The sequence below is a fragment of the Aptenodytes forsteri genome, unplaced genomic scaffold (genome assembly GCF_000699145.1).
Source record: "Aptenodytes forsteri isolate BGI_AS27 unplaced genomic scaffold, ASM69914v1 Scaffold338, whole genome shotgun sequence".
NCBI lineage: Eukaryota > Metazoa > Chordata > Aves > Sphenisciformes > Spheniscidae > Aptenodytes > Aptenodytes forsteri.
In genome coordinates, this window is record NW_008795124.1 from 1724443 (window position 1) to 1737053 (window position 12611).

General features: G+C 39.7%; 1 protein-coding gene across 1 annotated transcript in view; it reads left to right on the forward strand.

Annotated features, from left to right (window-relative positions):
* Positions 1 to 12297, forward strand: part of ADNP2 (ADNP homeobox 2) — a 20705-nt gene extending 8408 nt beyond the window's left edge. Inside the window, exons 3-4 of the mRNA XM_009277196.2 lie at positions 3811 to 3900; positions 8449 to 12297. Coding sequence (XP_009275471.1) covers positions 3811 to 3900; positions 8449 to 11442 — 3084 coding nt within the window. The 3' untranslated portion in view covers positions 11443 to 12297. The remainder of the gene's footprint in view (positions 1 to 3810; positions 3901 to 8448) is intronic.
* The last annotated feature ends 314 nt before the right edge of the window (positions 12298 to 12611 follow it).

A 12611-nucleotide genomic window follows, 5' to 3' on the forward strand; every position in this document is an offset into this window, starting at 1 on the left:
AGCTGGGAGGGGGCACAGCCAGGACAGCTGACCCAGGCTGGCCAAAGGGATATTCCATACCATGTGACGTCATATAAACTAGGGGAAAAGCTGGGAGGTGTTGGGAACTGGCTGGGCATCAGTCAGCGGGTGGTGAGCGATTGCATTGTGCATCACTTGTTTTGTATATTCTTTTATCATTATTATTCTTTTCCCTTTCTTTTCTTTTCTATTAAATTGTCTTTATCTCAACCCACGAGTTTTACCTTTTCTTTTTCCCCCTATTCTCTCCCCCATCCCACTGCGGGGGGAGTGAGCGAATGGCTGTGTGGTGTTAAGCTGCCTGCCAGGTTAAACCACAACACACAGTAATGCAACTCTGACTAAACAGTAGTGTATTTCAGCCAGCTGATACACAGGCTTTTTTGGATGTTCAGTATGTTCATGACTTCACATTGACCGTAGTCAAGAGTTTGGATTAATTCTGTATGATGGTACTAAAGTAAGTTAACTCTCTATAGGTGTGCTTTTGTGTCTTTTGTTGTGTTTTTTCTGAAACTGTATAAGTAAATGATTGAAAAAAAAAAATGCTTAAGATCTACGTGCAAACTAATTCTGGAATATTCTTGGTTATTGCAGTTGAACAATGCTTGATGTATTTAAATAAATATCGTAAGAGCTCAGGGAAAAGAGTATTTGTCTGGTAATTTCCATTTTCTTACTGTTTTTATTGTGTTGTATATTGTTTTGTAAATAAACCTGTAAGTCAGAAGCTGTTCTGTCTTGACGCTTTGAAGTGGAAATGTTTTGATGATGCTAGTTCTTTTGCTATGAAATTGATTGCAGTCTAACTTTTTGATTGCAGTATGCAGGTTTAATGGTGAATGAGGAATAAGTTGTTTTTTGTTTGTTTGGTTGTTTTTTTGGGGGTGGTGTTTTTGTTCGGTTTTGCTTCATTTTTAATAAATGGTGGTGGTGGGGAACCCAGCGAACATTTCCATTCTGGAAAAAGCTCTGTGAGATGTTGGCCAAAAAAATACCATTTTAGTGTTTTGCAAATAATTCGCCCTCAACCAAGTTCATAACTTCAGTTTGTTTTTTCCAGGTAATCTGGGCCTGGTTTTGGTGTAACTTTAGCAGCAAGAAGATTGTTTTTTAGAACCTGGTTTGTACTTGGCTCATATGATGATGGTATTTCTCTTTGGTAGAATAGGGTGTGTGATGTTTCAATAGGTGAGAATTAGCTTAAGTTTGGTGTGTTGTTTTTTTTTTTTTCTGAAATACTAAGATTGATTTCTGGGCATTGTCCTTGTGAGGAGGCTTGACAATTAAGGAAGCGGTATGAAATGATATGATACAAACTTGACCTGCCATCTGGTCTTAAAACTGGTCTGAAACTGTTCTAATAAGGCATGATAATGGACAGTAGTTTGAGGAAGGTGAAGGGTTTTCACATGCAACTAGTATTTCTTTGTAGCTTGGAGACCAAATGGATTAGTTTTTAGGCTAAAAATTCTTAATTGATCCCTGCTAGGAAGAAAACATGAACCTTTTGTGCTAGATTACTAATTTGATTCTCAAAGTAGTACTTTTAAGTACACTGTAATGTCAGAGGCTTTCCTTTACTAAACTGTTTTAGCTTCTTTAACATATTGTGGTCTTTAAGTCTTCATTTAAACTCTGAGGTTTTAATCTTTTTGTTCTGGAGAACAGTGATGGCTTTAATACAGAGGGGAGAACAGTTCTTAGTTTTAAAATGTTCTTCTCTTAAACTTACAAATACCCACTATGCATCAGGATTAATCGGACTTCTCAGAGGGTTTTTATTCCCTTCTTGTTACCTTTCCCTTCTCCTGTTTTTCCTCCCCTTCTCGAAGTGAGAAATGTGGGAAGGGCATAATGAGTTAGCCGATCAAAGTTTGCTTCTGGGACGTCAACGTGGATCTCTATAAAGCAAGAGTTCAGCATAGCCGTTTGCTGCACTGGCTAATTGCAGTGATAAGAATGGTTATCTTTCTTTATCAGTGAATATTCTCTGTAGGAAATAGCTGTTTCGCCAAAATGATCTAGATTTACTATCACACACATTTGGCTTGTGGGAATCTGGTGTTCAAGTCTAGGAGCCTCTCTTGGTGGAGAGTACTCAAACCAAAAGCAGAACATGTTTGGAGTAGGCCATAAACTTCAAGAAAACTTTAACAGTGTGTAATTCACTCCAGTGTGTTCGGCTGAAGAAATGGTAGTAAATCATGAGTCTCTTCATTTTCTCTATCAAGTATATATAAGAAAAGCATCGTGTTCTCTAAGGCTGTGGGATTTCTCTTGTTCCATGCAAGGATTCTTTCTAAGGTGGTTTTTTTGAGGTTTGGCTGAAGGGCAAATAGATGACTCATTCAGTGCCTAGATGTTGATTAGAATGGAAGGGGTTTGTTTGTTGTTGCCCTGAGCTCTTCAGGATTCTCCTTGGGGAAACTTGAAGGCTGAAAAAGCTAGAAAGCTTTATTGCAAACATAGCTACATTTTTCTAAATTCTTGAATAATTTAATTTAAATGAAATTATCACTGGCATGACCTTCTGGCTCACTATAATCTGTTATACACACAGGGATGCTCACATTTGCACAGTGTGGGCAGGAGCCTAGTGCAGACAGAGCCTGCGTTAAGTAGGATTGTGTCTTTGTTTGACTGCTAGAGGCTTTGTTTCTTTTTGTTGCTCAGTATATCCTGTGCTGCTTGTAAATTTCACATAAATATTGCATTGTTTTTTTTGACCATGAACTATTAAATTTATGAATTCCACTTCTCTTAAAGATGATCTGATCTTAAATGGTCTTTATTACCTGCTTCTGCTGTTCCAGTGGAATTTGGTGCAGAGGTGAAAATACCTCTCCCTCTCTTAAGCATCTTGCAGAATTTTGAGTGAAGAGGGGTTTGTGAAAGGGAAGGAGAATGCGAGGGGAGAAGCAATGCTAGTTTTCTGTGGGTTAAGCCTGGATTTGTAGCCTGTGTTTCATCTGAGACACTCTAGTGTGCTGTTGAAGCTAGCCTAGGGTCTTCAGAAATGCCTAGCGAACAGCAATCTAGTTATTTTTTTCATTAAGTTTGTGTTTGGATATGTGTGGGCCTCAGAAAATTGGAGAGGAACTTAAGTTTTTTAGAGTAGTAGCTGGCTTTGGCTTGAGGAACAAACTGCTCTGATGGTATTGATTAGAAGAATGCTATAAGGAAAGTTGTTTACCCTGACACGGTTGTTCCAGATGCAGTAATATTGTTCCTTTTACAGCTTGAGGAAGAATACTGCTGCTCTTTGAAATAAGCTTCTGGGAATGTCTTCGTTTTTCCAAGTTAAAAGCATAGCAATGCTATGAAGATTTAATACTAAAACCTGTTGCAAAGTAAACCATAGTGGTAAATGAATAAATGGAAGTAAATAGTGAAATATTACAGATTTAGGAGGGGGAAGATAGAGGGAGAAAATATCTTTCAGTGTTCACTGTGAACTTGGCTAGAAGCAATGGAATTAAAGTGTAAATATTTTCACTCCTATATTATTTTCAGTAACTATGAAGTGTTCAGAATTCCTATTATATTACAAGGCAGTCATATGAACGAGTATTTGAGGCAAAATAAATCAGAGGGGTCAAAGGAGTAATTTCTTCGAACTGAATTTTGAGACCTGTATCCGAATACTGTATGGACTTTCCATTCATCCTCTGTTGTGTGGTTTGGTTTTTTTCCTTTTTTCTTTTTCCTTGCTCTGTATTGAGACTGTTTTTGTATTCAGAACAGATTGCAAAAGCAGATTATTTCTTGTTTTCTTTTTTCTTTTAGACTCTTCAAAGTTTTGACCCAGGTGAAAAACACTTCTGTAACACTTCATGGAGTGATGTCTCTCCTTGGGAGTCTGTGGGCAAAAGGAAGGTACGTATATTTGTGTTAGAAATTCTGGGTAGACTTGCATGTGGAGTCACTGAATTTTATCACTTTCAGAAGTCCTGGAAAAGTTAAAATACACCTTTTTTATGGTTAAAAAAAATGCTTTAACATCTGTTTTCCAAGTACTATTAGTCAGGGAATAATCTTCAACTTCCTCTGTGTTCTTCCCTGTAATGCAGCTGGTTATAAGGACTATATATGCCATTCGCTGTCTTTAAGGATACAACCTTGAACATCAGTATTTAAGATGTCACACTAGTGTTCTGCCTTTTTAGCCTAATCTGGTGTGTAGTCTTAACATGCTCTTGTATACAACATGCTTCCTGTTTCATTGGAAGGGTGAAAATGTGATTGCATAGATGTGAGTGGATTAAGCTGAAATTATCATTAGTGGCTTGCGATAGGGTTGCAGTGGAAAACATATTCCAGTTAGATTTGTGTATGTGAAACAGCTTTATAGCTGGAATCTTGTGTGAAGCTAGAATCTACAAGAAAGACAGGGTTGAGATGAACAAACCAAAGGATTTCCATAATTTTGTATTCTAGCAAGTTTCTAAGATACTATGTAGAGCATAGGAGTATATCCAGAAGAAAAGGTGGTCTTTTCTCAGTCTTGCTGAAGCGTCTTAGGGCTCCTGATTGCTTCCATGAGGAAGGCTTGTAAACAGCGGTGGGTTTGCTCTTTTCATCCTGAATCAAAAGGTAATGATTTAGAATAGTGTGGTGGTGGTTTGCCAGGATTTTATCTGTCTTTACTATCTTTAAAACAAACAGTCTGTCAGGTGCAATAGTTGCATTTTTTAACAAAGCCCTCAACATGCAGGCTGACCAAACAAAGCTACTCAGTCTTTGTCAAACTGTCATTTAGTGGAAAGTGACCCCTCCCGCCCTTCAGGACCTTTGTCTGCTTTGTCTCCTAGTTCTCCTTTCCTGAACTTGGGTTCACACATTTAAGACTGGAGGTTCATCTGTTCATGTGAATTTGTGGATGAGAGAGTCAAATGTGACTTGTTGTTTGACTAGGTCCTTAGAGACAGATTGCATCTAGCCTCTTAGTGCCGCTTCAGATAAGGCTTACAGTTACCTTCAGTCAAGACTACCTTTAGTTTAGGTGAATGGAATAAATCCCGTTAATGGTTATGATGGTCTCTCTCTCCAACCCCCGCTTCTTTTTTCTTTCTTCTTTATGCACATGGGAAACTTCTTTTATCAGGTCTCCTGGCTCCAGTCAGCCTGTTATCTGAGCTCTAGCCTTGCTGATTTTGTCGTCTTTTGCCTTTTCTTCCACCTTCTGACTAAAGAAAGACATTCAGTGTTGGCAGATCTTCTGTGTTAGATGAGCAGGGGAGGTTCCCCCTCCTCCCCAGGCATGAAACAGGAAAGAGGGGGATGAAGACAGAGCAAGTGAAGCTTCCTGTCTAAAACTTAAGATGAAGGGGTTTGGTTTTTTTTTTTCTGTCTTCCTTCCACAGTCCTTTGGGAAAAATGATTAGCCATTTCAGTGAAAATGGAAAAGAACTAAAAATCATGCACTAGAGAGGGAATCTTCTTTCATCCCTATTGTCTGGAGAGAGACCAGGCGTAGAGACCTGATCCCCTACCAGAAGGGAGAAGTACAGATCCTGACTCAGGTAGTCAGCATGACCAGTAGTATCTATATCTGTCCAAAAAACAAGATTGGAATCTGATCTGATGAACTTCAGCGTAGAGTATGTAATGTGTTGCTGTGGAACAGATTTGCCAAGCTATGTCTTTTGGATACTAAACTTGTTCCTATCCATTTTTCTTAAACGACTATGGTTCCTTGATACATATCATTCACATATCTTGGCATCATGCTGCGTAGATTTGGGAGAAAAGAAGTTGGTCCTTCAGGATGTTCTATGCCAAAGTTGTTGCCATAAGGGGAAAATAAGTTGTTTGAGCTACACTGGAAACTCAGTAGGCTGGAGATGATGTCTATTTAGGATGAGTTGGTGGTTTTTACCATTAGTACTATTTTCAGGGAGACAATAATTCTGGAAGAACTTTGGTTTTTGGAGGCTATCATGTCTTTCTGCTTGTCCCTAGGTTGTGGGGAATGTGAGACTACACAACGGAAAGTGTTACTGCGTTCTGGGGTATATTCTTTGGAGTGGTACTAATCGAGTTTTCCTAAATGCCTCTAATAAGCCTTTTTGGATTCCATTTGTACAGTTTAGGGTTGTGTTGGTCACTCTCTAAGACGCTTCATTTTTCCTATGTGGCTTAGAATTCTTATTTTGCCAAATTTTCTATAAAACTGAGATGCCATTAGTAGACTGTAGTAGCACTTGCGAGCATAAAAAGCAGCTTAGATGCGTATGTAAGGAGAACATGCTGATGAAATGATTTTCTAAGGTGTCTGTGTGGAAGAGCTCTATTTCATACAGAAAAGATCGAAGTAGCAGATGTCCACATACTTCTGTTCTGCTGAAACAGAAGTTTTTGGGATTTTTTGTTGTTGCTGTAGGTTTTTTTGAGCTAAGTAGTGAGACTTTAGGATACGTTCTAATTTGATAGAACTTGAGGTACAGAGCTTTTTTTTTCTTTTGCTGAAGTCTCGTAATTTTTACCTCCATCAAAAAATAAATGATCTAAGAAGGCATGGAACATTGTTTCCCCTAGACTTACCAGTACGCAGGTACTGGGGTGGTTTCTTAGTGGTATACTGCAATGCTTGTTTGTATAAGAAGTAAAAACATCGTTACTACGGAATAGTAAATTAATTCAGCACTTGGACCACTTACTTGTAAAACAGAGTGTTCTCACTGCATGTAACAACAATTGTTCAGACTTGGCAGCAAGGAAATATTGACAGTGTATTCCACTATGGTATAAGTTTATGGGGACAGAAAGACCCAAACCAGAAATGGGGGGTAGGTGGGGGGAAGTAAAGAGTGTATGGGCCCAGTATTTAAAAGCATATAAGCGTTTCTAAGCCTCAGACAACCAATTAAAATGAGCAGTCATCTCTCTTTGTCACCTGACTTCTTCAGAAGTAAGACTAGTGAGGTGCAGCTTCTAATAATGCTCTGTATGCTTCATTAGTTCAGTAGTGTCAGTGGTCTTTCTCTACTCAGTATACTTTAAAAGTAAGATTGAAGCTGCTTCTAACTTGCTGTGATGCTGTTTGCTAGCAGCTGAGACCAGACACCCTAAGAGTGTAAGTAGAGGTTAATTCAGTGATACCTTCACAGTGTACTCTTCAGCAGCCTTAGCCAGCCAGTGGCTTTGTCTGACCCAATCTTTTGAATTTGGAGATGAGATTTTGGTTATCATCAGGAGACTCTTCTAGTAATGCTAATAGGTAACATCTTCATGGCTATATGAAATGACAAAAAAATAACTGCACAGATTTTTGCTACAGTTCTTCATAACGTGTCTGAGACTTGTATGTGGGTGATCTAGCTAGGCTGGATGCTGTAGTGGTGGAACAGCTTGTTCCCTTTGGATGGTGTTTCATAAGGGGTAGAAATCAGTAAGGTGAAAAACACATCTGAGGGAACAGACAAGTTCCACCAGATGTTTGAGAGTGCAGATTTGTCACCTGGATGTTGCTGTGACTGATTCTGTAGTTTTTGGCAGGAGCCAGGGTTAACTTCCTAGGAAGCTGATAAAAAAACATGGTTGACAGGGCTACCAGTTTTTTGGAAAGAGCAAATAATATTCATATGGATACGAAAAGTAATGCTGTCATGTGGCATGTAATTGAGGGAGCAAACCACTGTTTAGTGGAAGATGTTAGGTTTATTTTTATACAGTTAAAATATTTTTCTGAGAAGAATCTATATGCTCTATAATGAGTGTGCTAGAGGAAATTTCTTAAAGAAATTACTGTGATGGGATGTCCAGTATGTTGAGGTAACACAAGGAGGTCACTGCTGCTTTATCATAAAAGGGAGTTTTATTCCTTTCTCTTTCTATTATTAATCTGGCTCCAAAAGAATGTTCTTAAAAATTAGTCTTTTGTGGCTTTGCTGGGAGAGGTACTTTTGGAGAGCTTTCAGTGAAGGACAGGGTATTGAAATACACACACAAAAAAAAAAACCCACCACCCCTTCTCTCTTCTCTCTTTTTCCCCAGTAGATAGGAGGTGGCCCTGAACTAAATAAAGCTTTAAAAGTGTCATATTAAAAGGGCTGCTATTCGTAATTGCTAAGGCTTCACCTCCTATGTACAGTGGCGTACAAATTCTTCTTAGCTTGTTCTGTGATTCCCATCTTTAAAAATGGGCTTCAGAATTACTTTTTGTGAACCGGAGTAGAAATTAACTCACTTAAGGCTTCTTAAAAAATCATAAAGAAGCAAAAAGGGCACAAATGTTTCTCCCTTTAAGTATGTCATCTTTAAGTCTGCTTTTCAAAAACAGATCTCCATGAAACAGAAGATACATGCTATACATCCAGTGAAGGCATTTTTTTTGACAGGTGATAGGGTAGACTTACTTTCAAACAGGTAACAGGGATTTAGGAACTGGCAGTTTCTAAGTGGATGTTTTTGTTTTGTTTGCAGAGATACAGAACAAAGCCGTACTGCTGTAGCTTATGCAAGTTCTCGTCAAAATTGCTTACTTCATTCAAGAATCACTTGCACCGTTACCATGAGGATGAAATGGACCAAGAGCTGGTGGTTCCTTGCCCAAAATGTGCATTTGCTTCTGATCCCAAAATAGTGGGAAAACATATCCGGATGTTTCATTCATCTAATAAAAGAATACAGAACTATACAGTCAGCATTTTGGATGGCATGAAACAATTCAGGAGTGACATCATAAACTTTACATGTCTAAAATGTCACTTTACAGACACATTGTATTACAATATGAAGAAACATGTGCTGATGAACCATTTTCAAAACTTAATAAGTACATATTTTGGCCAGAAACCTGATGAAAGTAAAGAGAATTCTGTTGAGCACTACTGTAAAAAATGTAATGCTTCTGCAAACAGCCAAGATTCTTTAATGTATCATGTCTTGACAGCTGAAACACACCGAGACCTGGAGAACAAACTTCGGTCTGTGATTTCAGAACATATTAAGAAACCAGGACTCGTGAAACAAATGCATATTGCTCCAAAGCCTCCCCAAGGCACGTCAGTGGCTGCTCCATCTGCAGGGCCTGCCGCTGCCCCAGCAGGTTCCGTCACAGCTCCGGCTTGCATCCAGCTTGCATTTCCACAGAATAATCAAAACCAGAGTGTGGTGCAGCCAAAAGCAGTTCAAAACACAGTCAGATCACTGACTGTTCCAAGTGCCTCTGGTAGCCTTCCACATACAACTTCTGCTCCAGTTGTTACCCCGTCACATGTTACTCTTGTGTCTAGTAATCTTCCTGTAGGTCAGAATAACGTTAATATTCAGCCATCACCTTCCCAGCCTATCATTGTTTCCCATAGGCTCCCCCTTAATCAGCCTGCAAGGGCTGGAGCTATTCCTCTTAATCATTCTGTTGGGACTGTAAACAGACCTGTGGCCCCCGCAGTTCTTCCTCTTAATCAACCTGTCAGGCCTGGGCTCTTTCCTATTAATCAGCCCATTGGTACTATAAATGGTCCGGTTGCAGCTGGAGCGCTACCTGTTACTCAGCCTGTCAGCCCTGTAAATCAACCGGTTGCACCAGGAGTCCTCCCTGTGAATCGACCGGTTGCACCAGGAGTTCTCTCCGTCAACCAATCGCTTGGTCCCAGGGTCCTTCCCGTGGCGCCAACAGTTGCGTCAGGGGCTCTCCAGCTCAACCAGCCTGTTGCCTCTGGGGTTGTTCCTGTCAGACAGCCTGTCAGACCTGGGTTTCTTCAGCTTAATCAACCTGTTGCCCCAGCAGTTATCCTAGTAAACCAGCCAGTTCAACCTGCAGTTTCTCAAAACACAACTCTCTTGACTGCAGGTTCTATACTTAGGCAGTTGATTCCAACTGGCAAGCAGGTTAATGGGATACCTACATACACGCTTGCCCCGGTTTCAGTTACTTTGCCTGTACCTCCTGGTGGTGGAGTAGCAACTGTTACGCCACCACAAGTGCCCATCCAACTAATGCAGTCTGGGACAGTAACTCAGTTGTCCCAGTCACCGGCTAGTGCACCCTCTCCTCCAGTGGTTTTAACATCGCAGAATATATCGTTACAAGCCTCCCCACCTGGTCCTGAAACAAGTCAGGCTATCAGACAGGCTAAGCAGTGGAAGACTTGCCCTGTTTGCAATGAGCTTTTCCCCTCAAATGTCTACCAGGTGCACATGGAGGTGGCCCACAAACATGGTGAAGTAAAAATGGAGAAAACCCTGGAACCTGACAAACTCGCAGCTTGCGCGCCCTTTCTAAGGTGGATGACAGAAAAGACAGTCCGGTGTTTCTCTTGTAAATGTTTTCTCTGTGAGGAAGAGCTCATGAAACATCTCTTGATGCATGGCTTAGCTTGCTTGTTTTGCACAGTTACTTTCCATGACTTAAAAAGCCTCGTGGAGCACAATAAAACTACACACAATGGGAAGAAGCAGTTACATGCAGACTATAGCAACAGAGGATTTCAACTAGGTAATGATGCTCAGGGTGACCTTGTATTTCCACACTTTGATTTCAGTACAGTGTTACCAAAAGAAGACCTTGGTGAAAGAGAAGTACATTTGGCAGTGCTTGCTGGACTAAATTCAAGGACGCTTGTCCCCGTTTACATCAAAGTGAAGCCTCAGACAGCAGAAGTGAACAACAGATGCAACAAAAAAGTGTTAACCTGTCCCTTTTGTTTTGGTACGTTTGTTAGTGAAGAAACCTATGAAATGCATTTGAAAGAGCGGCATCATATAATGCCAACTGTACACACAATTTTAAAGTCTCCTGCTTTCAAGTGCATCCACTGTTGTGGTGTGTACACTGGAAATATGACTCTAACAGCTATTGCTGTACATTTGCTCCGTTGTAGAAGTGCTCCCAAAGACAGCAACTCAAGTGTGAAGATGCAGCTTGAGCGCACTGAGAAGAAAGAGCTACTGTTTGTGAATGGTGAAAAGCATGATTCTGTGATACTGAAAAGAAAGCAATCGGATTCCTGCTTTGTTGCAGAAGACCAAAGGAATAAGGAACAGCAGCTTCTGAGCTTAAGTACTGGCATAGCTCTATCTCCAGAAAAAGAAATTAATTCAGGGGTAGTGCCTTTCAAACGACAAAAGATTAATACTAGGACTGAGGTGAAGAAGTTTCCTTCTAGTGAGGATCTTCGCATTCTAGCAGTAGATCCTAAACAGTATGATCACAATTCGTATGAGGCTCAAAAACAGTTTTTGACAGACTACTTTCACGAGAGGCCATATCCTTCTAAAAAAGAGATGGAATTACTTTCCTTGCTACTATACGCGTGGAAAATTGACGTTGCATCATTCTTTGGAAAAAGGAGGAATATATGTTTAAAGGCGATAAATAATCACAAACCATCTGTGCTGCTGGGTTTCAGTATGTCGGAACTAAAAAATATTAAGCACAGTTTGAATATAAAAGATGAACCATTAGATATGTAAACAAGCTTTTTATAACAGCTAAAAGCAATCCATAATTACATACTTACCGATTTAGCAGTTTATTGTATAATCTGTTTTAACTTGCAGACTGGCCTGTTGAAGGGTGCAGTAGTACAAAAAGTCTCGTTCAGTTGTGACTGTTATTGTGAAAGGCACACGTAGTTGTGTATTTGAAAAAGCTAAAACCTTCAGACTTAAACATCTGGAATTTGTTTTAGCTTTTTACTTTTTCTGGAGTAGTGGGGTTTTTTTGGTTTTTTTTTTTTTGTTTTTTTTTTTTTTTGTTCCATTTCCCTTTCTTCCCCTCCAGGCTCCCATTACACTTTTTATACCACCATGTGAAACATTTGTCTTTTATTTTTCTGCAATGTTGTCATCTTTTCTAAACAATAAAATGTATAATGTTGGTTAAAATAACTGAGGTAAACTACGTGAAAAACATCTATTTGATTATTTGTGTTTTTAAGTCCTCCTAATTTTTTTAACCTATTTTTGCTTTATCTACTGAAGAAGCGATTGTAGCCTTTACATCCATTGCCCCTGCAAATTCCCAGTGCGCTGGTAGCAATAAAATACATGGCAATCTCTTTTTTTCTCAGTCACAATACCTGTGCCAGTTAAGTCTGGTGACTGGTATCTAACTAGTAGTAACATGGTGGGGATTGAGGGGCTTGGGGGGGGGGTGCCTACTGAAGTGTTATAATTGACTGACTTGAAATGGTTGTGTTGTTATCTGTTAAATAGACCTTGCTAACCGGAAGTGTTTATTCTTTTTGTTGGTGTTGAAGCCTGGTTGTTTAAATACCTGTTGTGCAAAGCCTGGTAGCAGCATTTGGTTTCTTCCCTTTTTCAAAAAGCAGAACTGCTTTGGAGAGTCAGATTGCTTTGGTACGTGGAGTATGTGACTTCTGTGCACATCACTTATCTGTAGAAGCCTTATCCAAATACCACCGAAGTTTGGTGGAAAATCTGATTTTTATTTTAAATTGCTGTTGCATGAGGTAGTAGCTGAGCAGTGCCTCCTCCCCAGCAAATTAGATACATGGCTTGAAGTCCTTTGAGTCAGAAATTGCACAAACTGAAACTGGGTGAATTGGTAGCATCAGGACTTTAAACTGTTGAGTACCTGAACCAATGATACTCACGTAGTGGTTGTTTTTTATTGTCCT